Source organism: Ursus maritimus, unplaced genomic scaffold (genome assembly GCF_017311325.1).
Source record: "Ursus maritimus isolate PB19 unplaced genomic scaffold, ASM1731132v1 scaffold_33, whole genome shotgun sequence".
Taxonomy (NCBI): Eukaryota; Metazoa; Chordata; class Mammalia; order Carnivora; family Ursidae; genus Ursus; species Ursus maritimus.
The window spans coordinates 10,791,048-10,814,086 of NW_024425897.1; the positions used below are offsets into that span (position 1 = coordinate 10,791,048).

The following is a 23,039-nucleotide window of genomic DNA, read 5'->3' on the forward strand; positions in this document are numbered from 1 at the left end:
CCTGAGGGGGCTCGGCAGGGAAAAGCATGATAGACGAAGGCAACCTCTGTCCAAAGGTGTGTCGACTGGGGAAGGGTTGTTGTGATTGATCCTGCTCCACCTGAGATGCTCCGTGAGATGCACCAACGTAGGGTCGACGTGCTGCCGGTCACAGTCCCCGCTCGGAGGTGGCCGGGACCAGGTGTCCCAAAAGCAGCCTGGGCGGCAGCCAAGCCCAAACGCTAACGCGAGAAGGGGGCGGAGTCGGGGGAAGGGACAAGGTTTCACGAACAAAGAGGAGGGCGGAGAGGGGTTGTTCTGAAGACTCCACGAGTCGGACGAGCCCGGGCCACTTACCCTGGCTTCATCCACAACCCTTCGCGACTTTGGTGCGAAGCTCTGTCCTCCTGCTGTCCCCTGCCCAACCAGCCAAGGTCGCGGCGGCAGTGGCCCCAAGACTACAATCCCCTACAACCCGGACCGCATGGGGCGGGACCTGCCCTGGGGGCGCGGCCTCCAAATTGAATTTCCCCAATGGGGCAAGAGAATGGGCGGAACCCTCCCAATGATTGGCTGGCGCGGTGGCTCGGGGCGGGGCTGGCAGGGCTGCTGGCGCGGCTGGACGGGCGGCGCTTCCAGAAGCTCGGGGACGGTTGCTGAGGGGGACTGGGATCCCGGTCGCGGCGCCTTCCCCCTGACCGTTCCTAGTCTCTGTCGGATCCCGAGCGACCTAACCTGAGCCCGCGCCGAACGGGTGGGCCGGACTGAGAGGTGGGTGTGCAGGCCTCTAGGAGGCACCGGGACCCCCGACGGGTCCTGGGGGTGGAACCCGGATATCTAGACAGGGGTTCTGGGACTCCCAGACCTGGGTGCTCCCAACCATCCACGGGGGCTCTTAGCCATGGGATAAGGTTCTAGACTGCGGGAAAGAGGATACCACCCACGGACCTCCAGGAGGCTCCACGACCCTGAGGGACCCTGGTCTGTGGGGACAGACACCTTGGGGAAGGTCCCACATTACTCTAAGGCTTTTCTCAATCCCCGGGGACTGAAGATTGTGTGTGTGTGACAGGGAGCCCTGGAACTGAAGTGGGGCAGAGGCGGGAGTCCCTAAGGAGAAAGACACTTCCTATAGTCCCCTGGGTGTCATGGCTTACGCATCAGGGACCCCTGCTCCTCAGGAGACATGGGGGAACTCAGAGTGTCCACAGAGCCTAAGTCTGGTGATTGCTGAGTGGCACTTTGGGGGGATTACCCCCAAAGTAAGTGGATAAGAGGTAAGAACCCCAACAGAGGGAAGATGGGTGGTTGACACCCATCCAAGCCTAAGGGGATGGGAAAGGCAAGCAGCCACTTGTATAGGCAGGGCCCGAAGAACCCCAACTGTGTGGATTAGGACCCCCCCCCACCAGACCCCTTCACCGGATGGGGTGACTCGACAAGTGACTGTTCTGGGGAGGGGGAAGGCATGACTGAGGGATGAATCAACGTGGGGTGGGGGCAATCCTGGGGCCATTTCAGTCACCATACATTAACTAAGCACCTATGGTGTGTCAGGCTGTGGGCCCTCAAATTCCACAAAGACATGAGGGCTGAAGAAAGGAAGGAAGGAACTGGAAGTTTGGGCCAGGATTTAGGGGGCCATGATGGGCAGTGACAGGACAAGAGGGAGTGTCCTGAGCCCCTAGGGGCACTTGGGGGGGGGGGGGCTTTAGGAGCTAGAGGTGGCCAAGGTTTTGATTAAATCCATCCCTGCCCTCTGGGTCTTTGGGATCCTCCTTCCCCCTGTGACAAATCCCTGGCCCTCGACAATCCTCACTTTGCCTATCCAGAGGTTGGACGGATCAGGTTCTGAAGGCTATTTTAGCTGGGGAATTCAATTCTAAGTGTGTAAATTGGCAGGAGGAGCTGGGTGCCTGGACACCTGGCTTCATGAGGTCTAGGCAATTGGCATCAGACAGGGCAGGAGGGGAGAAGAGAGGAGTGTGTACAGAGAGAAGGCTGCTGTCAAGGACTGGAAGACAGGATGTTTCCGCCAATGGATTAAATCACCTGGGGAAATGCGGGGCAGCGGCAGCATGGATTTGGATATGCGCACAGCCCACAGCCAGAGACTGAGCTTTTGGTCCGGGAGGGGGCTGGGCAGGCCCTGGGGATAGGTGGGTGGGGCAGGAAACTGGAGTCTGGCGGGCACCCCCTGGTGGTGAGCAGGCTGTAGTTGGCCTTCTTAATCCAGGTCTCTACTCCCTGTTCGATGCTTAAAACGGGGTGAGAGCCCAGTTTAGGCCACAGAGCAGGCTGGCATCAAGTTAGCTGGGCTGGAACCAGGGACTCCCACCCTTGGTTTGTTAAGTTTTCAACATACCAGCTAGGACAGAAGGGAACTCCCAGCCGGGAGCCACAGGTAGCAAGGATCAGACACTAACAGATGATCATGGGTTGAAAGGGAAACTGAGGCACAGAGCCCAAGTGCCTGTGATTTCTAGAGGCCCCAGCAGGCCTAATTCATGTCTGTCTCCTGCAGAATTCTGTGAGCTGGTGTCAGGTGCCACAGGCACTGGAGACCTCACTAGGAGGGGACGGACAGAGGTAGGGGCCAGCGAGATGGCGGATGAGGCCTTAGCCGGGCTGGACGAGGGAGCCTTGCGAAAGCTGGTAAGTGGCCCGTTCATCCCCGCTCTGATGACAGGCAAGCCAGGTCAGAGGCAGGGCCTGTCCAGGCTACCTCTCAGCTGACAAGAGGAGGGGTGGAAGGAGGGGGCAGGAGGAGGGCTCAGGGGAACAGGACTAAGCCTGTTATGCATGGCTGATGCAGGACCCAGTAGCATGTGCCTGTCCATGCCAGGTGCTAAGGCCTGGTGCCTCCCAGCTCCCCACTGCCACCACCTGTTTAAACAGTAACTGCTGAGGACTCGCCCATGTGCAGCTACAGGTGTGGGGAGGCTAGATTTGCTCTCCCAAGCAACAGCCTGGGCAGTGCCTGGCCCTGGAGGCTAGCCCAATGTTAACAGTAGCAGCAATGATTAAAAATGCCAGGGCACAGGGGCTCCTGGGTGGCTCAGACTCCTGGTTTCCGCTCAGGTCATGATCTCAGGGTGTTGGGATCGAGCCCAGCATCTGCCCCCCCCCAACTCAGCAGGATGTCTGCTTGAGGATTCTCTCTCTCCCTCTGCCCCTCCCCCTGCTCCCGCACTCTCTCTCTAAAATAAATAAATAAATCTTTTAAAAAATGCCAGGGCACAGCAGGGGTCAGGCCAGGTGCAAGACCATCTCACAGAAGCTGTGACCACAGTAGCTCCAAAAGCCAGGAGGGCACTGTGGCTCAGAGAGGTGAAATCACCTCCCCGAGGGCACCCAGCTACAAAGAGGGTGTGCCAGGATCCAAACAAACCCCAAAGAGGGCCATGGGGGACCAAGTCTTGGGTAAGTCAAAGCCAGAAGAGCCCACAAAGAGGGATGGGGGCCCTTGGGGGCCCTTCTAAGCTCTGACTTCTAGTGTGTCATTTTCCCTCTCTCAGCCTCAGTTTCTTTCCCTGTAAAATGGGAGGGAGAGATCTGTGCAAACATATATCTAGGTCCTAGAGTTGGCATGGGGATAGGATGAGGCATGGGCCCAGATCTTAGAGTGGAAGAAGAATAGGCCCACTCTTTTCCCAGCTTCTATCTAACCATAGCCCACCCACCCCCATGCACAGAAACGCTGTAGGGCAACACAACAGGGCAGGCATGCGCCCACTATCAAGGGCAGGGAGCTACTGAACTGGAGGAGGGGCCAGAGCCCCGCCCCCATCCAGCCCGTAACCTCGGTGAGGGTGGGCAGTGGAGGGGCGGGGATTAAAGATTTACCTTTACCTGCATACCACTCTTCTGGAGGCAGGGGTCACTGGGCAGTGGCCGGTGCTGCCATGACCTACCCAAGGCAATCAGCCTGTGTGCCCTCGAACCAGCCCCTAGACTCTCCGGCTATGTACCGGATTGGTTTTCCAGAAGTTCCCACCACGTCAGCTCGACCTCCCCTCAGGAAGTCAGCTGGGGGTAGTAGAGTCAGGACATGCCAGAAAGAAAGCCAGGTCCCCGCGCATCTCCGTCTCTAGGGGTCCACTCGGAGGCTCAGGGTTCTCCAGTCGCCAACTCCCACCCCCATGTGGGATTTCAGAGAAGCAGCCAAAGCGGCAGCTGCTGTCGCCCCAGCCCCGCCCCCTCCCTGGGAAAGGACTCACTAGACGCTGCCCCTCGTCTCGGGACCGCGAAGCCGCCCAAGGTCTTTCCCACCCCCAGACCGGTTCCTCCACGGCCGGCGCCCGCCATTACTTCGCCCCGGCGCTGCCGAGGGTCCCCGCCCCGAGCGCCCGCCTGGCTCCCGCCGGCCTCGTGGCAAGAACGGGGGCGTCCCAAGCCGGGCTCCTCCCTGCGGGGCCGGGCCTTATAAGGGAAAGCTGGCCCGCGCCCCAGCTTCGGGCCGATTCGGGGACCCGGGCAGCCGCTTCCGGCCTATGCTCCCGCACATTCCTGAGGACGGGGTGGGGTGCCTGCGCGGGATGGGGGCACTTGGGGACAGGCACGCCGCGTGTCCCTCCGCCATATACCCAGACGCCCTCCGCCTCGGTCCGGGGTTCGAGTTCAAGCTCCGACGCTCACTAGCTGGGTGACCTAGGGAAGCTGCTTAAGTGCTGTGAACTTTGATTTCCTCTCGGTAGCCGGAGACATTAAAGCAGGCGGTGGCGGGGGGCTTCCTGTCTGGCTCCCCACCGGGCGCCCAGTTCGGGGCGGCCTGGGAGAGGCGTGGGCGGTGCCCTGGGCGGGCGGGCGGGCGGTTCCGGAGCCTGCGGGCCTTCAGCGCCCCCTGGCGAGGCCTCGCTCCGCTGCCGGCCCGTCTCCCAGGGTGGCTGGAGGAGCTGGGACTGAGAAAATGCTTGGAAAGTCTTCTGTGTTGTGCGGGTGGGGGTGCTGAGTCCCAGAAAGACGCCGGGGCCTGTCAGACCCCACCCCCCACTCCCCACTCCCCAACAGCGAGGACAGAAAGGCCGGGAGACCCGGCCCCCCAGGAGGAGGAAGTGCCCTCTTTCCTCCCGGGAGAATTTAACTGGGCAGTTTCGGAAACCGCCCTATCCCCTTCCCCTTCCTTCTGGTGGACAATGGCGCTTTGTACTTCCTTCCCTCCCTCCCACAGTCCCCTCCACACAAAACGGTGGGGCCTGAGAGGGCGGGGAACATAGGCCACACAGCAGGGGTACTGTGGGCAAACAGTATCTAGGCCCAAAGGTTAGGGTCATGCTGGGGGATGACCAGTGGAATGAGGTTGTCCTTCCCCCAGCCCCACCACACTCATTTGGTGGGGGGATCAGATGGAGGATCCTATTTTCCAGATGGGGACAGTGAGGCTTCTAGGGAACACAGAGGTAGCCAAGGTTCTACATCAGGCTGTTTTCAGAGATAAGAACCCCATCTGTGGAACCCAGGGCATTCAGAATGGGTACCCAGGAGACAGAGGGCTGGTCATCGCATCTCTTGGTCTCTACCCTCTGTACAGGGGGACTGAACCAATTGACCCCTCAGGCCCACAATCTCCAAGTGTACCACAGAAGGTTCTAGTTCTGAGGCCAGGACTGCAGGGTGGGAAGGTGAGCCTCATTCTCCCTCCCTCTGCTATAATAGGCCCCCTTTGGCCTTTATAGTTCACTCTAGTCCAGGCTAGAGAGGGTTCCTTCCACAGTGGTGCCAAGGTCCTTGAGGTACCCACCATGGCAGACAGACCCCAGCAACAGAGCTATCTTCAGCTCAAGACCGACCCTGGAGTCAGAGAGACATGGGTTCAAACCTGGCTCAGGTCATTTGGCTGTGAACAAATGACTTCTCCCCCTTGAACCACAGTTTCCTCATCTGTCAAATAGGAGTAATAAAGTGACTGGGTTTCTGTGAGATTAGAACAAACTGGGTTCTCAGTGCAGGATCTGTCATATAGGTTCTCGATAAATGTTACTGATGCCTCGTATCATGTACTCATTTGCCTTTCTCTCCTCCTAAGTGGCTGGAACCAAGGAGGGGGTGATGTTTACTGCATGCACAGCTATGCAGGGGGACCACAAGTCACCTCCCCCATCCCCACCCACTGCCCTGAAGTGGAAGCCATTGTTTGGCAAATGAGAAAACCAAGAAACAGAGAACTTAAGGATATGTTCCCGACCACCCAGCCAGGTGTAGACTGAGGCTGGAACAAGCTGGGGTTCTGGCCTGAGCCTCAGGGGACCTTCCCATTGCTCCTCAGAAATGTGGAGACTGAAGGAACCATGGAGGGATCTGTGCCCCAGACCTCTCCCTACTCTTTTCAGACTAGGACAAGTGACCTGATGGCAGACGTGGGCCAGCCCATACACCTTGCTGAAACCTATCCCCACCACCACTGGCCCCCTATCCTGGAGTAGGAAGGAATGATGGGGGAGGAAGGCTATAGAGGAAAGAGGTAGAGGGTTCCTTGACCCTACCCCTGAATGATTTCCCCAGACCAGTCCTCTCTCTCTTGAGCCACAGAGGCTGTAGGCAGGAGAGGTGTGGGGGAGGCATCGCAATTGGCTGACTCTTTCCTGAACCTCGTTAGACCAGCCACCCCTAATTTCCCAGGGGTTGAGGGGCTCAGAAGCAGGTGGGAGCACCTGTCCCCCCCTTTGATACCCTCTCTAGGGCCCTGGGTAGACCCTCGTGCAGCTGCATTATCTATCTGGGGAACTAACCCTCCTACTCTGGGCCCTGGCCCCTTTGATGGTGGTTAGGACTGGGTCAGTACAGGAGAAAAAAATAGCCCCCAGCCAGGCAAGAAACTAGAACTCCTAAGCACCTGTCCCTGCCTCAGTTTTCCCATGAGTCCAGTGTGGATGGGGCTGCCACCCCCTAGCAAGGCTGTAGTGCTTTGGGATAAGAACATGGGAATCTTCCTTGCTCACAGGGTGGACTCCAGCTGCCCTAATCACCCTTTCGGGGACCCTGTTAGGAGCCCGTGGGGTGGCCTCCCTCCTCCTGGCTCCCAGGCTCTTGGGGGTTTGACGAAGGACCCTGAGACAGGAGTCAAATCTCAGAAAGCAGTGCCTGGCCCCGCAACTGGCCGAGGTGGGCAGTTGCTGGCCACCCATTCTGTAAACCATAGTGCACAGTGGGCTGTCCAGGAGCTCTGGTTCCATGGGCCGGTCTCTCTGAGACCCTGGGTGGGTGGGAGGGCAGGCTCGTGACAGGCATGTGGCAGAGAGAGTAGAGACAGACCACTCATTGTGGCCCAGGCCAAGCTGTGGGCAGCTGGTACCCGCCCTCTGCCCCGGCAGCTGAAATGCCTTGCCCCTCACCCCCGCCTGCCCCACAGTTGGAGGTCACAGCGGATCTGGCAGAGCGGCGGCGCATCCGCTCCGCCATCCGGGAGCTGCAGCGGCAGGAGCTGCAGCGTGAGGAGGAGGCCCTGGCATCCAAGCGCTTCCGTGCTGAGCGGCAGGACAACAAGGAGAACTGGCTGCAGTGAGTGGCCAGGGGGTTGGTCATGCAGGTGGGAGGAAGACGTGCCAGGGCTCGGCTGCTGTTGTGCAGGCAGGCGTGAGCACAGGTGTGCTTGCTGCCTATCTGGGTGTGCAAACGGCAGCACAGGCAGGCATTTGGAATACACCGGCATGTCTGTGGGTCCGGACCACTTGCCGGGCCTGGAGTCCCAGACACACGCATGTTGATAGCACGTCCGAGCCTGTGGTTCTAGTGCTCACGCACGTGGGCATGCGTGTGCCAGCGTGGAGCCAGAGGGTGTGCACCACTACCCGCCCCTCTGCCAAGGTTCTGGGTGCCCCGTCCTGGCCCCTCCCCTCAGCTCACACCCTCCATGACTTGGCAATGGCAGTGGGGGTTATAGTCATGCTGTCCCTGCAGCTCTCAGCAGCAAGAGGCAGAGCAGCGAGCAGCTCTGGCGCGGCTGGCGGGGCGGCTGGAGTCCATGAATGATGTGGAAGAGCTGACTGCACTGGTGAGGCCCAGGCCAGGCCAGGGGATGGGGCAGGGCAGGTGAAGAGCCGGACGCCACAGTCCAGCACCGGTGGCCTGTTTCTCATCCACAGCTGCGAGGTGCCGGTGAGTATGAAGAACGCAAGCTGATCCGAGCTGCCATCCGCCGCATAAGGGCCCAGGAGATTGAGGGTATGTGCCCTGCTCTGGCCCCGCCCTGTGCCCTGCCACAGGCTACCCACAGCACCTCCCGGCCACTCACCTGACATTTTGTCCTTCCCTTCCAGCTGCCACGTTGGCTGGGAGGTTGTGCAGCGGGCGTCCCAACAGTGGCTCAAGAGAGGAGAGCAAGGGGCAGGCAGCACAGAGGCTGGAACGCTGTGAGGTGAGGAAGGTGAGCAGGGTGGGAGGGTATAGCCCAGTGTCCTGTGCCCATGGATGCCAGCAACAAAGAGCACCTGTGTGTCTTTGCTAGACTGGTACTTGACTGAGGGTGGGCATTTTTGGGGGGGACTCGAGGGCTCTATCTCAGGCCTCTGCCTACCCTCCCGGGCAACTTCTGGCCGCATGTCCCCCAATCCAGACTGCATCTACCCAGGCCTTCCCCTCAAAGCCATCTTGACTACACTGCTCCTGAGTGTGTCTCCCATCACCACCCTGCTGGCCTCCCTGCTCCCAGCCAACCTCTCACCCACCATGGCCATCCAGTCTCCACTCGGTAGCCAATGCAATCTCCCTGAAATGCATGGTACCTCCCCAGCTTAAACCCATCGTGAGGCTGTCGCTCCCTATCCAGATAGCCCACATCCTGACTTTGGCTTCTCAGGGCCTACCTATCACACCCCAGCTGACTGGTGGAGCACTGTTCACAGAGTTGACTGTTCTCCAGGGAGTGTGGGCGAGAGGTCAAGCTGTGTAAATTCCTTAAGTGGCCAGCAGAGGCCGCTGGGTCCCAGTGCCCGAAGGACTAACCCCCACAGACACACCCACTGATGAGCCAGGCTGGGGTCAGGGTCAGGGGCCTCTGCTCCAGGGATCTCTGAAGACCGGGAGTCCCCAGCAGGTTTCCTGTCATCCCCGACCCCTGGCATAGGATCTGATCCTCTCTGAACCGCCCTCCTCCAGGCAGTGCCAGGAGGCTGGGAAGTAAGGATCAGCATCCATGCATGTGCGGGTATGCCCACAGGAAGCTATGCCTAGCCCCTCTGCTTTGCATGCCCTGCCCTGGGCACCTGACAGCCTGGGGAGCCTTGGCTACATCCTGTGGGTCACCCACAGGTGCCAGAGCCAGAGACACAGGAGCAGCAGGCGGAGGTCCCAGAGCCAACCCCAACCCCCCAGGGCACCAGCCGGGATGTGACCACGGTAACACTCCTGCTGCGGGCCCCACTTGGGGGCACACCCAGCTTACCTGCCTCGCCTGTCAGTTCACCCACCACTGCTTCTCCTGAGCCTCCACTAGAGCCTGCTGAGGCCCAGTGTCCTGCTGCTGAGGCTGCGGGCAGCCCTGAGCCACCCTCCAGCCCACCCAGGGCCACCAGCCCTGAGCCGCAGGAACTGCCAGCTACCCCCAGCACTGAGAGGCAGGTGGTCAGCAAGGTGAGTCTGGATGAGGGACAGGGATGCCAGGCAGGTGAGCTCCTTGATTTGGGGAGTCAGGCCCTGCCTATGCTATGTCTCTCCTGCAGCTCCTGCCTGGTCCCACAGAGCCCCCAGCTGTCCAAGGCCCCACCAAAGGTCCCTCCAACACAAAGAGAGCAGGTGAGGGTCCGAGCAGGAGTAGCTACAGGCCTCCCCTTCCGTGTCTAGAAAATGGGCTCTAGTGCCTAGACTGCTTCAGCTTCTTCAAGGCTAGGCAGTCCCTGACACTCCTCCCACTGCCCCGAAGTGTCCCCACCCCCAGCCTGGCCCGCCCCCCCACCCATGGCCAGAGGCCTCCCCGCAGCCTTGAAAGGCAACGGGCCTCAGGCACATTCTTTTCCCCAATAAGGGAGTGCGCCCATCTCCCAGCTGAGGCCATGGGCAGTGCTGGCCAGGGCGGGTGTCCCCCATCCCCATCAGCAGGGAGGATCTGGGCACCCTTCCTCCAGCCCAAGCCTAGCCCCAGCCCCCAGGAGTGTCCAAGTCATCCTAGGGTCAGTGCTGGAGGAGAAGGAGGAGCCTATAAGATAGATACAGCTGAATGGGAGGCCAGGAACTAAGGAGGAACAAGACAGGATGGGGAGACTGGAGTGCAAGAAGGGGTTGGGAGGCTGAGGTGGTGTGGAAGAGAGAACTGTGAGAGGTGGAACCCCCCTATCCAGTCTCCTTTATCTTCCCCCACCTGGCTACCACCATTTCTCCAAACTGCCAGACCTGCCTGGACCCCGTCCCTGCCAACGTTCCCTGTCCGTGCTCAGCCCCCGCCAGCCAGCCCAGAACCGAGGTACTACCTGTTCCCACTGCTGTAGACTTGGGGCAGTCCCTGTCGCACCAAGTCACTGATAGCCCTCTTACCCCTTCTAGAGCCCCCCACCCCTGCCAGTGGCTCTTCCCCGTTCCAGCGGGCCGGCTCCGTGCGGGATCGTGTGCGCAAGTTCACATCTGATTCTCCTATGGCTGCTGGGCTCCAGGATGGTCCACCCCGGTTGGCCCTGGGTTCCTCGACCCCCACAAGACTCCTGGGCCCCTCCCACATCAGCACTACCCCTGCCTCCTCTTCCAGTGGCTCCTCCTCACGGGGCCCCAGTGACACCTCCTCCCGATTCAGCAAGGAGCCACGAGGAACAGCCAGGCCCCTGGCCCAGCTTCAGAGCTGCCCCCGGGAGGAGGGCCCCAGGGGGCGGGGCTTGGCTGCCAGGCCCCTTGAAAACGGAGCAGGGGGGCCCATGGCCCGCGCAGAGGAGCCCAGTGCCCCGCTTTCCGTGCCTGTCGGCACTGCCGAGCCAGGGGCCAGTATGAAGACCACATTCACCATCGAGATCAAGGATGGCCGTGGCCAGGCATCCACAAGCCGAGTGCTGCTGCCCACAGGCAACCAGAGGGCAGGTAGGCCTCCCTGCTGTCTCCCCACTGCTGGGGATGAGTGCCTGCAGCCGGCCACCCAGCTCTGCACATAGGACAAGTGCTGTAGCCAGGGTTCAGGGTGTCTCCAAAGGGTGTGCTGGGGGCAAGGGGCACCATTAACCTTGGCTGGCATCGCCCGCACTGGAGCTGATCTGACAGTAGCCGTTCTACCCCTCCAGAACTGACGCTGGGGCTACGGGCACCTCCCACCCTCCTCAGCACCAGCAGTGGGGGCAAGAGCACCATCACCCACATCAGCAGCCCTGGGACCCTGACCCAGCTGGGCAGCGTCACTCACGTTACCAGCTTCAGCCATGCCTCCCCTGGTGGCCGGGGAGGCTGCAGCATTAAGGTGAGCCCCTCCTTACCCCACCAGCCTCACGATCCATCAGTCTTATTAGACTGCTTCAGGATGTAGGGCTAGCAGGGTTCCTCTGCTCCACTCCTCCCCGACTGCACACACAGGGAAACTGAGGCCCAGAGACAGAACGGGGCTACCTACGGTCCAGAGCCAGCTGGTGGCAGAGCTAAGGGCAGACTAGGGTCTATCAGCCACGAGGTGTGTCAGAAACTTACTCTGTACTGGCCGCAGATTTCCCACATGCTGGTCTCTGGTCCTTACTCCCAAACCAGTTCGTTCATTCCTAATGAACAGATGGGAAAACTGAAGCTCAGAGAGGGTGGTGAGGGCTTGCCCCCTCTTCCTGTGCTAGCCCCAGTGCCCCTGCATCTACTTCATACTAGACCTCAGCCCCAAGAAGCAAAGCTGCTGATCTGCTCATCCAGGATCAGCCTGGCCTCTTAGGAGATTGGAGATCAGTGATTACCATCTGCGTCAACATCGCTGGGGGGTTCAGCAGAAGCACTGATGGGGGGACAGGCAGGGGGTGCCAGTCAGGTGAGGCGGCAGCCTAGCAGGTGCCACGGGAACTGAATACGCCGCACCCTTCCATTATTCATTCCTGAGGCTGGGATCAGCTGGCTGGGAGCTAAGCTGGGGAAGGGATGCCCCGTGGGCCACCGGCTGCCCAGGTAATGTCCTCTGGACTACACTGGGGACTGAATGGGACTTTGGTTGAGGTGAGATGGCTAGAGCCAGCTTTGGGCCTTCTCAAGGGTGACTGGGAGAGGTGGAGCAAGAAAGCACCCTTTCCCCTGCAGAGCAGGACCCAACTGCTCTCTGACAAGAGCGTGAGGGGATGGTGCTGAGGCCCTTGTGGGGGGGGGGGTACAACGGTGAGTTCTGTATCTGATACCACCAACTCACCTTAGTTTCCCCATCAGGAATCAAGGGAAAGCAGAAAAGTGCCTAAAATTTGCTCAAAACCTGTAGTTGGGTCCAAGGGCCACAGGCGGGCCAGAGAATATTTACGTCAGGGACGAGACACTTGTTACAGCAGATCGCTCAAAGCCCCGCCTCTCCGTGCCTCCATTCCCCCCATTGGTTCAAGGCTTTCTACAACTACATGGCCTAAAGGCAAAGGAGTGCAGGCTCTGGAGGCTGGCAGAGTGGATCCTAGCAGCTAATGCAAATAGTGGCCGAGGCAGGCCTATTCCTTGCTCCCTGCCTCGGTTTCCCCATCTGTGGGCCACGGGGCTGTGGCCTAGGTAGTCCTCCAGGACCTGTGCAGCGCTGCTGTGCTGCCGGTCTGTGATCTCTGCAGGGCCAGGGCCAGGCCTGGCGGTCTGCCTGTTTGGGCAGGCCGCCCCTCCCCCACAGCCCCCTCCACAGGGAGCCCAGAATAGGTTTCTATTTGGGCCCCAGCCCCAGCTGGCGGGTGGCAGGCTGGGAGGCCAGGAGGCCAGCAGGGGCGGGGCAGGCCCACTGCCCTTGCCTTCGCCCTCAGGCCAGCTGCAAAGACTCTGACACTGCCAGCCAGAGGCAACTGTCCCTACCACTGTCCCCATCGTCACCCCACCATAGAGCCCCTGCCATCACCATGCCGGGGGTACCGGGGCCCGGTTCTGAGCTGGCTGCAGCCCTTGAGGAGCGACTGGGCTTGGCGTTGGAGGAGCTGCGGGCAGTGGCTGAGGCGGGCCGGGCAGCAGTGACCCAGGCGGCTGAGGCAGCAGCCTCCGCCATGGAGCCAGTGGCCCGGGCAGCTGAAGAGCTGCGGGTGGAGACGGCGGCACTGAGCCGGCGGCTGGATGCACTGGGCAGGCAGGTGGAGGTGCTGAGCCTGCGGCTGGGGGTCCCAATCGCGCCTGACCTTGAGCCCGAGCTGGAGCCCAGTGAGCTGCTCCTGGCCGCTGCCGATCCCGAGGCCCTCTTCCAGGCAGCTGATGCCGGGACCCCCGTGGCCCACCCGCCTGCCTTCAGCACCCGCCGCCGCTCCTCTGCCGGCCCTGCCCGCAGCAGCAGTCTCGTAAGTCCCTATGGGCTGGGGAAGGGGGGGTGGTTTTGAGTGGGTTCTGCCTCTGCTGAGGGGCCTTAAGATATGCCAGTACCTTCTCTGAGCCTCAGTTTACCTATCTGCAGTGGGACTGGGATGCTAGTGCTCCAACGCTCAGGCGAGAGGGTGCCAGGCTCCTGGCCCTGAGGCATGCTTGGTGGCTGCCCCAGCAGCCCCTGGCCAGGGCCCAGCCCCCACCCCCACCCCTACTCTGCCCAGCCAGGCTGAGTCTCCCTAAAGCAGCTGCCACTTCGGCTCTCCTTACCCTCACAGCAGATAGAGAGACCCTGCCAGGAGGGGAGGGGCTGTGATAATTGGGCTGGGGGCTTGTCTGCAAGTGGTTGGAAGGTGGCCTGGGAGGCGTAGGGTGCTAGGTTGGGGCTGCAGGCCCCTTGGAGCAGGGGCAGGCTTCAGAGAGGACTTGGCTCTGAGCAGTCCCAGTCAGACACCTGGTCAGGAGCCCAAGGGCCCTGGTCCAGCCCCTTTGGGGTGTGTGTGTGTGTGTGTGTGTGTGTGTGTGTGTGGCATGTGCTGCCTGGGCACTGGCCCAGGAGGACCCAGGCCTTGGGAACTGCCAGGACAGAGCACAGCCTGCCTGGGAGGGGGCTGGGAATGAAGTAGCAGAAAGAGCTCAGGTTCAGGAGTTAAGCTACCTTCAGCTCAGACCCCAGGCTACCTCACACTTATAGAAGGGCTGTGGGCAAGTCATGGAGCTACCCTGAGCCTCAGTTTCCCCTTATGCTAAATAGGGACAGTAAAATCCCGAGTGTTTATACAGTGCTTACTACCAACTGAAAAGCACCAGTATTGGCACGGTTAATTGTATTAACACAATTCCGGGTAGATGGGGAGCCCTACGGCAAGGCTGTCAGTGCCTCTTCCCCGAGTCTGACCGCAGTATGACCATCTGTGCACGGGCAGTCTGGCCAGTTGGTGGTTATTTCCAAGGCTGTGCCCGCAGACCCAGGGCCTAGTCCCCCGTCCGTTGGGGGCACGGTTGGTTTCATCTACACCCCTCCTTAAAGTCCATGCCCTCTCCCCACCCTGCAGATGGAGCCAGAGCCAGCAGAGCCCCCCTCGGCAGCCGTGGAAGTGGCTAATGGCGCCGAGCAAACGCGGGTGGACAAAGCACCTGAGAGGCGGAGCCCACTGAGCGCAGAGGAGCTGATGGCCATCGAGGATGAAAGCATCCTGGACAAGATGGTATGGCCAGATCTGGCGGACTGGGGGTTGGCAGGGGGCAGGAACCCAGCAGGCAGCAGGTGGGTAATGACAGGGGTTCTATCTGCAGCTGGATCAGACGACAGACTTTGAGGAACGGAAGCTCATCCGGGCTGCACTGCGTGAGCTCCGACAAAAGAAGAGAGGTAGAGAGCCCCTGCCCCACTCCAGATCCCGCTGCTCCAGTGCCCAGCTGCTCCCCTTACTCTGGGGTCCATTCACGGACACTCTAGTTCAGTAAACTGCCCTACCCAGCTGCTTCTCTAGCCCCAGATGTTCCCTTGCGTCATTCCCCCTGGATCCAGCTTCTCCCTTCCCTAGCCCCTTCTTTCCCCCTGGCTACCCCAGTTATACCGTCCCCAACCTGCTTCTCTTCTCCTTCCTAGACCTAGTTACTCCCTTTCCTAGCTACTCCTTCTTGGATCCCATTGCTTCCCCAAGTACTGCCGACTACTTCTTCCCTGAATCCAAATACTCCTTCCCCCAGCTGCTTTTCTCTCCTTGAGAGCCACTGATGACCACCATAGCCTCTGCCCCCCACCCAGCTTCCCATTCCCTGAGCACAGCTGCTTCTTGGACCCAGCTCTTCTTTCCCTCAGAGTCTAGATTCACTTGCTGCTGTAGATACTCTCTGAATCTGATTGCTTCCTCCAGGCCTCGCTGATAACCACCTAGCCCCTATGCCCACCCACCTACCTCTTCAGACCCAGTGACCCCTTTTACCAGCTTCTGTCCTAACTCCTCTTTCCCTGTAGTGAATTACTTCTCAGTACCTCCAATTACTCCCTCCTTGGATCTAGATATTTCTTCCTCTAGCTGCTCTTCTCCCACTTAAGACCTATTTAAAGACCCACTCAGCTACTAGCCTCACTCAGCTTCTCCTTCCTTGAACTCTGCTACTCCCCCCACCCCACCCCCGCCCAGATCTGCATATTCACTCTGGAATAAGCTACTCATTCCCATAGAAACCCCCTTTGTGGACCCAAATACTCCCCCTTTGAGTTTAGCTGGTCCATATTCCCTTGTCTCTCCCTGAGTCCATTGCCACACACCACACCCCGCCCCGCCCCCTGCCAAGTTATAGCTATCCCCTCCCCCTCAGCTACTCCTGGAGAGGGCCCTTGTCCCCTGTCTTCAGTAGTTCTAACAAGTTGCCCTCCACCCCATCGTGTGTGCCCTGTGTGCCCGTGCATATGTGCTGTGTGGGTGATGGGTGGCCCTTCTGGGCATGCATGGGGCATCCCCCCCCCGCCCAGACCAGCGGGACAAGGAACGGGAACGGCGGCTGCAAGAGGCACGGGCCCGGCCAGGGGAGGGCCGTGGCAACACAGCCACTGAGACCACCACGCAGCACAGCCAGCGGGCAGCCGATGGCTCCGCTGTCAGCACTGTCACCAAGACCGAGCGGCTCGTCCACTCCAGTAAGGGGCCAAGCAGGGCTCAGGGCTCCGGGTGGGACTATATCCACCCCACTGGCCCCACGCCTCACATTCTTCCTCTCACCCCTGCCGCTACAGATGACGGCACACGGACGGCCCGCACCACCACAGTGGAGTCCAGTTTTGTGAGGCGCTCGGAGAGTAAGGCCGCCCGGGTCGCCCTGTGCCTGCCTGCCTGCCCACCTCCGCAGACTCTTCCTCAAGCTCTCTCTCCGTACCTTCATCTGTGTGTCTCTCTGTCCAGCAGTCACTTTCTCTTCTCTGCCTGTGGCTACCACCATCCCCCCGCAGCCCCCCCGCGCTGTCTCCCCATGTCCAGCCCGAGCCCGAGCCCTGCTCCTCTTCCCCTTTCTCACAGATGGTGGCGGCAGCACCATGGTGCAAACCAAAACCTTCTCCTCATCCTCATCCAAGAAGATGGGCAGGTGAGCACAGGTACCCATCCCCAGACCACAGACGAGTCAGTGCCACATGGGACCCCACTGCACACCCATTCTACAGAGGGGTAGACCATGGTGCTGGAACGTGATGAGCATACAGGCAGGGAGGGTCAGAGCAGGAATCAGGCCACTCCTGCTCCCCTTGTGATCTCACCTAATCCTCAGCCATACCACCTCTAGGGAGGCCAGAGATTTGTTCAGGGTCTCCCAGCTCTGAGTGGCACCGATGGCGCTGAGCCCGTAGAGAGGCCTGCCTGCCACTGAGCTGCCTGGTGGCCCTGCCACTTCCCAATGTCTGCAGACCACGTCCCATGTCACAGCACTTTTGCACCTTATTCTCATGAGGGAGGAGTACACCTCTATCCTACAGAATATATCGGGGCTGGTAGGATCAGAATTCAGGCTGGGAACCAGAGGGGTTCAAGAGCTCTGGGCCAGAAAGACCCGTGTTCAAGTTCTTGCACCGCCCCTCATGCCCTCTGAAACCTGAGGCCAGAAGCCTGTTCCCTCATTTTTAGTGGAAATGATAAGTATCCCTCCCTCCCCTTGTGAAGTTTAAAATGACGCAATAGATATGAGCTGTTATTATTACCATTATTCTGATTATGCTGGTGGGCATTATTAGCTGATAGTGCCCAGAACCTGAACTCACCTGTCACTCGATCAGAGAGTGAGCCTTCTCAGAGAACTCCCCAAGGGCCAAGTCTCTTGGAAAGAGTGACTCCCACCCTCTTGTCCTTTGAGCTTCAGCCTACTCTGCAAAATGGGTGTGATAAGGACGCCTCCCTCCCCTGCTGACCGGTGTTGGGGTCGTGGATTACCTACCCCAGGGTGTAGAGTCGGGAGCCCAACAAGACCCCTCCCTTGGCGAGCGGGGGTCGAGGCTCAGGAGCAGCCTAACAGTCGCCTCCCTACCCCCCAGCATCTTTGACCGCGAGGATGAGTCCAGCCCGCGGCCCGGCAGCCTGGCGGCACTCGAGAAACGCCAGGCAGAGAAGAAGAAAGAGCTGATGAAGGCGCAGAGCCTGCCCAAGACCTCGGCTTCCCAGGCGCGCAAGGCCATGATTGAGAAGCTGGAGAAGGAAGGCGCCGCGGGGTGAGTGGCAGGGGGCGGGGTGAGTGGCAGGGGGCGGGGCTGGGCGGGGCCAGAAACGGGAGGGTGCAGTGGGAGCTGTGCTGGGAGGGGCCTGGGACCGGCTGGGTAGGAAGCAGCATCCCCTATGCTTGAGTGACCCGCCCCCCCCCCACGCTCCCCTGCAGAAGCCCTGGTGGACCCCGCGCAGCCGTGCAGCGCTCCACCAGCTTTGGGGTCCCCAACGCCAACAGCATCAAGCAGATGTTGCTAGACTGGTGCCGAGCCAAGACACGTGGCTATGAGGTGAGCGCTGTGAGGCCAGGCAGCCAAGCTTCTTTCTTCTCCCCCCAACCCCCACCCCACAGGTCCGCACCTCCCTCTTGGCAGAACTCCTTCTCACCCCCTGTGCTTTTCACAGCCCCCGTGCCTGCAGGGAGGATGGAAGTCCTCTTTTGGGATGAGGAAACAAGGGACACACAACATGCCCTAGAGTCCAGAATAACTGATTAAGTGGCAGGGCCTAATGAGGGCCCAGTTCAGAGCCAGACCTCACCCTTGGAGTCCCCCCTCATTGCTCTTGGGAGTGAGAGTGGGGGAGCTCGGTAAATACCTATAAGTAAGGGAAGGAGTGAGGGAGGCATGACCGTGGTCTTAGCTGGGTGGTGCTGGGCCTCCTGGTTGCTCTGTGCCAGCAAGTAGCAGACGTGGGAGTTGACAAACTGAACTGAAGGGTGCTCGTGTTCCCACTCCCCAACCGCTATGCAGCCTTGGGCAAGCTACAGGGCCTCTCTGACCCCAGTTGCCCTACGTCTGGAATGCCAAACGCTGGGGGCATAGAAGTTATGGGGAAGCTGACCAGTCCTCCCACCACCCATACATAGCACGTGGACATCCAGAACTTCTCCTCAAGTTGGAGTGATGGGATGGCCTTCTGTGCCTTGGTGCACAACTTCTTTCCCGAGGCCTTCGACTATGGGCAGCTCAGCCCGCAGAACCGGCGTCAGAACTTCGAGGTGGCCTTCTCATCTGCTGAGTAAGTGTGGGCCCCAGCCCTGCTGGTGTCAGCTGGGCATCTGGGGCTGCGCAGCTGGGCCAGGCCCAGCTGCCCCAAGGCCCCCTGGAGCTGGCCAGCCGCACTGTCAGACAGTGGCTGACACCCCCTTCCCCAGAAAGCCCCTGTCCTCTCCACCCTGCCCACCCGCCGCTGAGCGTGCCAGGCGCCCGCCGGAACGAAGGAGCCACTGGCCCGCCTACCAGCCCCGGCCCAGGCCCACCAGGTGGCCCTGTCCGTATCCCCCCATCCTCCCTCTGCCCCCTCCTCCATCTCTCTCTCTTTCCCTTTCTCTGTCCTGCTCTCCTCCCACTGTCACCAGAGCTCCCTGCTCCCACGGGATCCCGGCTGGAGATTCCAAAAGGAGGCTCCTGGCCCGGGCACCGTGCCCGCCCAGCCTATATAGGTGTTGCCAGAAGCTTATATAGGACATCAGCAAGCCCTCCACTTTGGAATCGTTACCCCGTCTGCTCACCTCACCCTCAGCACCCTCCATCTGTCTTTCCTTTTCTCCTTTTCTCTTTCTGGTTCCCCCAGATTTCTTCCTCTTCCCCCTCCCCCACCTCCTCTCACGCCTCCCTCACCCCCCCCTCCCTGGGGCACAGCCCTCCTCTCCAACCTCAGTGCCAACGCCATTGCCCCCACCCCATTCCCGCTTGCCCCAAGAGTTCTCTGCACCTGTGACTGGTCTGGCCCCCCACCCCTGTCTGCATCGCACACCATTAGTGATGGGTAGTGAGCGGCACGTCCACTATGGGGAAGGGGCATGCGGGGGGGCCGGCAGACTGCAGCACTGAGAATGTAACTGAACTCTTGTCTCTGTGTGTGTGTGTATGTGTGTGTCTCTCTGTTCTCCTCCCCTTTCTCTTCTTTGCCTCTTCCCCCTCTTCCTCTCCCGGGCCCTGCCTCCCTGCCCCTTCCCGGCCCCCTACCCTCCCCAGGACCCATGCGGACTGCCCGCAGCTCCTGGACACAGAGGACATGGTGCGGCTTCGAGAGCCTGACTGGAAGTGCGTGTACACGTACATCCAGGAGTTCTACCGCTGTCTGGTCCAGAAGGGGCTGGTAAAAACCAAAAAGTCCTAACCCCTGCTCAGGGGCCCCACGGTGAGAAACGCCGCCTCGCCCACCTGTGCTGTATGCTGGAATCTGCTCAGAGGGGCACAGAGAGAGACCCGGGAGGTGGGTGGGGGAAGCAGCCAGGAGGAGCCAGACACGGGCCTATCTTCTGGCAGTTCAGGGCCTAGCAGGCAAGACCATTCTTCTAAAGGGGCAGCGACAACCCACATGAGCAGGACTGAGATGGAGCAAGCCCAGGAGGGAACCCCAGAGGAGGCACCGGACCCAGCCTGCAGGCCCGGGACAGCTATCTGAAGAAAGTGCAAACCGAGCTGGGATCTGAACGACAAGTTCAGGCTAAAGGAGGGAAAGGGAGTCCCGGGCAGAGGGATGAGCCTATGCACAGGGCTGGGGGTGAGAGGGATGGAGAGCACGGCACACCCAGGAAGGGAAGGAAGTTTCATCTGGGTATGAAGGGGAGAAGGGGCCACAGGAGTTTGAACTTCCTCCTGAGAACAAGGGTCATAAAAGATTTCCAAACAGAGAAAGGATGTATGTGGTCTGGTTAGCATTCTAGAACAATGCCTGGATGAGGGATGGGGAGGGAAGGAATGGGCTAGATAGCTGGAGCAGCTTAATAAGAAGTAGGACAGGTTTCCTGATGTATCCGGTTGGGGAGAGAGAAGGAGGCTCAAGGAAGTCTGCTAGGCCTCCAGTCTGGGCACTGGGGAGCTGGTGGTGCCACACTCACTGGAGAGCTCAAGAGCGGGGCCAGTTAACAGGAAGATGTTTCTGGATCTCTAAACCAGCTCTGACATTTTCTCTCTAGCCACCTCACCTCAGAGCCACAGTAGAGAATTCAGGTCCTGAGCTAACTGTCCATTCCAGAGAAGCTGCTCAGAGGAGAAAGGTGGCCCAGCGTCCTGGAGGTTTTAGGTCAGAAACAGGGCCAGAAACTGGAGCTCCAGACCCCCCACTTAGGGCTGCTTTCCTTACCCCATCACTTTTCCCACCTATTGTGTAGAGAGAAGAAAAGACAAAGGCTCAGAGGGAGCCAGGGGATTGCCCAAAGCCATGTGAGTCAGGGAAGAGCTAGCCCTCAGATGCCCCTCGGGGCCTGGAGCCATGTGGGGGGCAGCCCACATGTGCACACATATACCCAGAGAAGCCAAGCAGGTGAGGGGAGGATGGGCTTGGTTCTGTCTCCAGGTCATATATGGACTTAGGAGCTGCCGCCCAGCAGGCTGGCCTGGAAGGAGAGGGGCCCAACCCAGCCCTGATCCAGTTGGAAAGTGTGACTCAGCCGCGCTGTTGCTCGAATTGCCCTGTGTTTGGCCTGTCACTGGGGCAGCTGGAGCCCTGAGCTGTGAGCCCCAGTGTAAACAATGGCTTTATAAGGTCTCCAGGGAAGACACCAGAGGTGGGAGGGAGCTGCACGTTGGGGAGCCCGGGATCCCTGGGGAGATAGCCACAGCTTGAAGGAGCTGCAGAAAGAGGCTGCCTTTTTCCCCATAGTATAGCCAGGGAAATGAATCCTGCCTGGGGCAGAGATGACCCCAAGGGCACATAGCACATCAGCAACAGAGTCAGAACCTCATTTCATCCTGAGTGCTCCCAAGGTCTCCACTGAGGCAGAGAACTTGTTGCTGTAAAGATGAAAAAACTGAGTCACAGAACAGGGCAGAGCTTCATCTAGCACACAGAGCTGATCAGGGTACAGCCTGGACTGAAACAGGTCTCCCGCCTCCCAACCTTCTTCCGGGAAGGAGTCCGGGTGAGCTGGGAGTAGGCCCCAGCCCTACCATGGTCCCAAGTTTGACCTTGAAGGCACAAGATGGGAGGAGGTAGTCCTGGGCCCTTTGGTATGTTGGCAATAGGAGGAGTTCCTGCCTTTATGCCTTCCCTGCCTAAGGAAATTCAGTTGACGTGGACATGGAGGGAGCAAGGCAGCAGAGGTCTTGCTTTGGGGTGGGGGGAATGGAGCCAAGGAGCAAACTCCAGCTTTAGAGTTCTGGGGCTGTCGGTTGCTTAGTGGCTGCAGCCCATTCACTCCAGAGTGGGGAGATGGCTCCTGCAGTAGGGAAGAGGGGGCTCCAGGCGGGTGTCAACACCCAGGGTTGAGTGCTTGAGTCCCAGAAGGCCCAGCCCTGCACCTACTAAGCTCTGGGGCTTGAAACATGACTCCTGGTCTGTGACTCAGTTTCCCTCTCTGTAAAGTACAGCCAGCACTCTGGAGGATGACAGAAGGGCGGTCCTACCCTTGAGGATGTTGTAGATGGTTCTGTCTGTATTGTTTGGGACCCTCATCTGTCTCCCCTGCTCTACCCAAGGCAGGTGGTAAGGGTTTAAGAACTACCAGCCCCATCCCCCCTCCCCCCCACACACATTCGCTGTCCTCCATCTCATGTAGCTGGTGCAAGGACAGGGGTTCCCGGGCCTCTCTGCAGGAGGTACCAGGCCAGGTATCTGAGAGACAATCCAGGGCACAGAGGGTTACAGGGGCGGTCCTGACTGCAGAAGAAAGATTTCCCATGGGTAAGCCCCCACTGGATCCAGTGGCCCAACCCAGAGGCTTGTGCCAGCTGGAGTGTGCCATTGAGGCTGTGTTGGAGGTGGCCCTCCAGAGAGAACATGGGTGGGGTCTGGAGGCAGGACCCCCCCCCCCCCCCAGGGCTAGGGGTAGAGACATGAATCCTGCCAAGAGTTGGAATGGGACATGGCCCTCCTCTCCCATCTCCACATCCGCCTGCCTGGCTCGGCTCCCCGCAGTGATCCTTCTAGGCGAGGGTGAGTGGGGCCTGGGGATTCCTGTCTTCCCGGAAGGCTTTTACCCCCTTCAGTCAATCAAGAATCTGGAGTTTATGGAAGACCAACAGGCTGCAAGCAGAGAAAAGACCTCCAGGTAGAGGGTAGCCGCAGGAGGCGGGGTCGGTGCTGACAACCACCCCCGTGCCCCCTCCCTGCAGGATGCTGGTGGACTGCGTGCCCCTGGTGGAGGTGGAGGACATGATGATCATGGGCAAGAAGCCCGACCCCAAGTGCGTCTTCACCTATGTGCAGTCGCTCTACAACCACCTGCGGCGCCACGAGCTGCGCCTGCGCGGCAAGAATGTCTAGCCTCCCTGCCAGCACGGCCCGCCTGCGGCAAGCTGCCCCCACCATCCAGGCACCATCCCCTCCCTGTGCGCCTGCCCACTGCTGCCCTGTCTGTCGCGACACCCTCCCCCGCATACACACGCTGCGTTTTGATAAATTATTGGTTTTCAACGACGCTGACTCCTCTCTGCCTCTTTTGGGGTTGTTAAATTTAGGGCAGCTTGGCAAGGGGTGCAACGCATCCCCATTCCAGCAGCCAAGTATTTGGGGACG

General features: G+C 59.9%; 1 protein-coding gene across 4 annotated transcripts; it reads left to right on the top strand.

Moving 5' to 3' along the window:
• Positions 1 to 612: 612 nt before the first annotated feature.
• SMTN (smoothelin) lies at positions 613 to 22,940 on the top strand. Of its 4 annotated transcripts, none has more exons than XM_040619746.1 (21): positions 613 to 750; positions 2,504 to 2,634; positions 7,328 to 7,476; positions 7,876 to 7,969; positions 8,061 to 8,139; positions 8,235 to 8,341; positions 9,226 to 9,546; positions 9,636 to 9,708; positions 10,301 to 10,372; positions 10,453 to 10,974; positions 11,172 to 11,344; positions 14,436 to 14,588; positions 14,677 to 14,752; positions 15,863 to 16,027; positions 16,124 to 16,186; positions 16,404 to 16,470; positions 17,408 to 17,581; positions 17,746 to 17,863; positions 18,442 to 18,593; positions 19,553 to 19,718; positions 22,637 to 22,771. In XM_040619746.1, the coding sequence occupies exons 2-20, from the start codon at positions 2,584 to 2,586 to the stop codon at positions 19,695 to 19,697; spliced, it is 2,754 nt and encodes a 917-aa protein (XP_040475680.1). In that variant the 5' UTR covers positions 613 to 750; positions 2,504 to 2,583; the 3' UTR covers positions 19,698 to 19,718; positions 22,637 to 22,771. The 4 variants fall into 4 exon arrangements, with proteins under 4 accessions (XP_040475680.1, XP_040475682.1, XP_040475679.1 ...); XM_040619748.1 differs by having other exon boundaries at positions 8,235 to 8,332; XM_040619745.1 differs by lacking the exon at positions 19,553 to 19,718 and having other exon boundaries at positions 22,637 to 22,940.
• Positions 22,941 to 23,039: the final 99 nt, after the last annotated feature.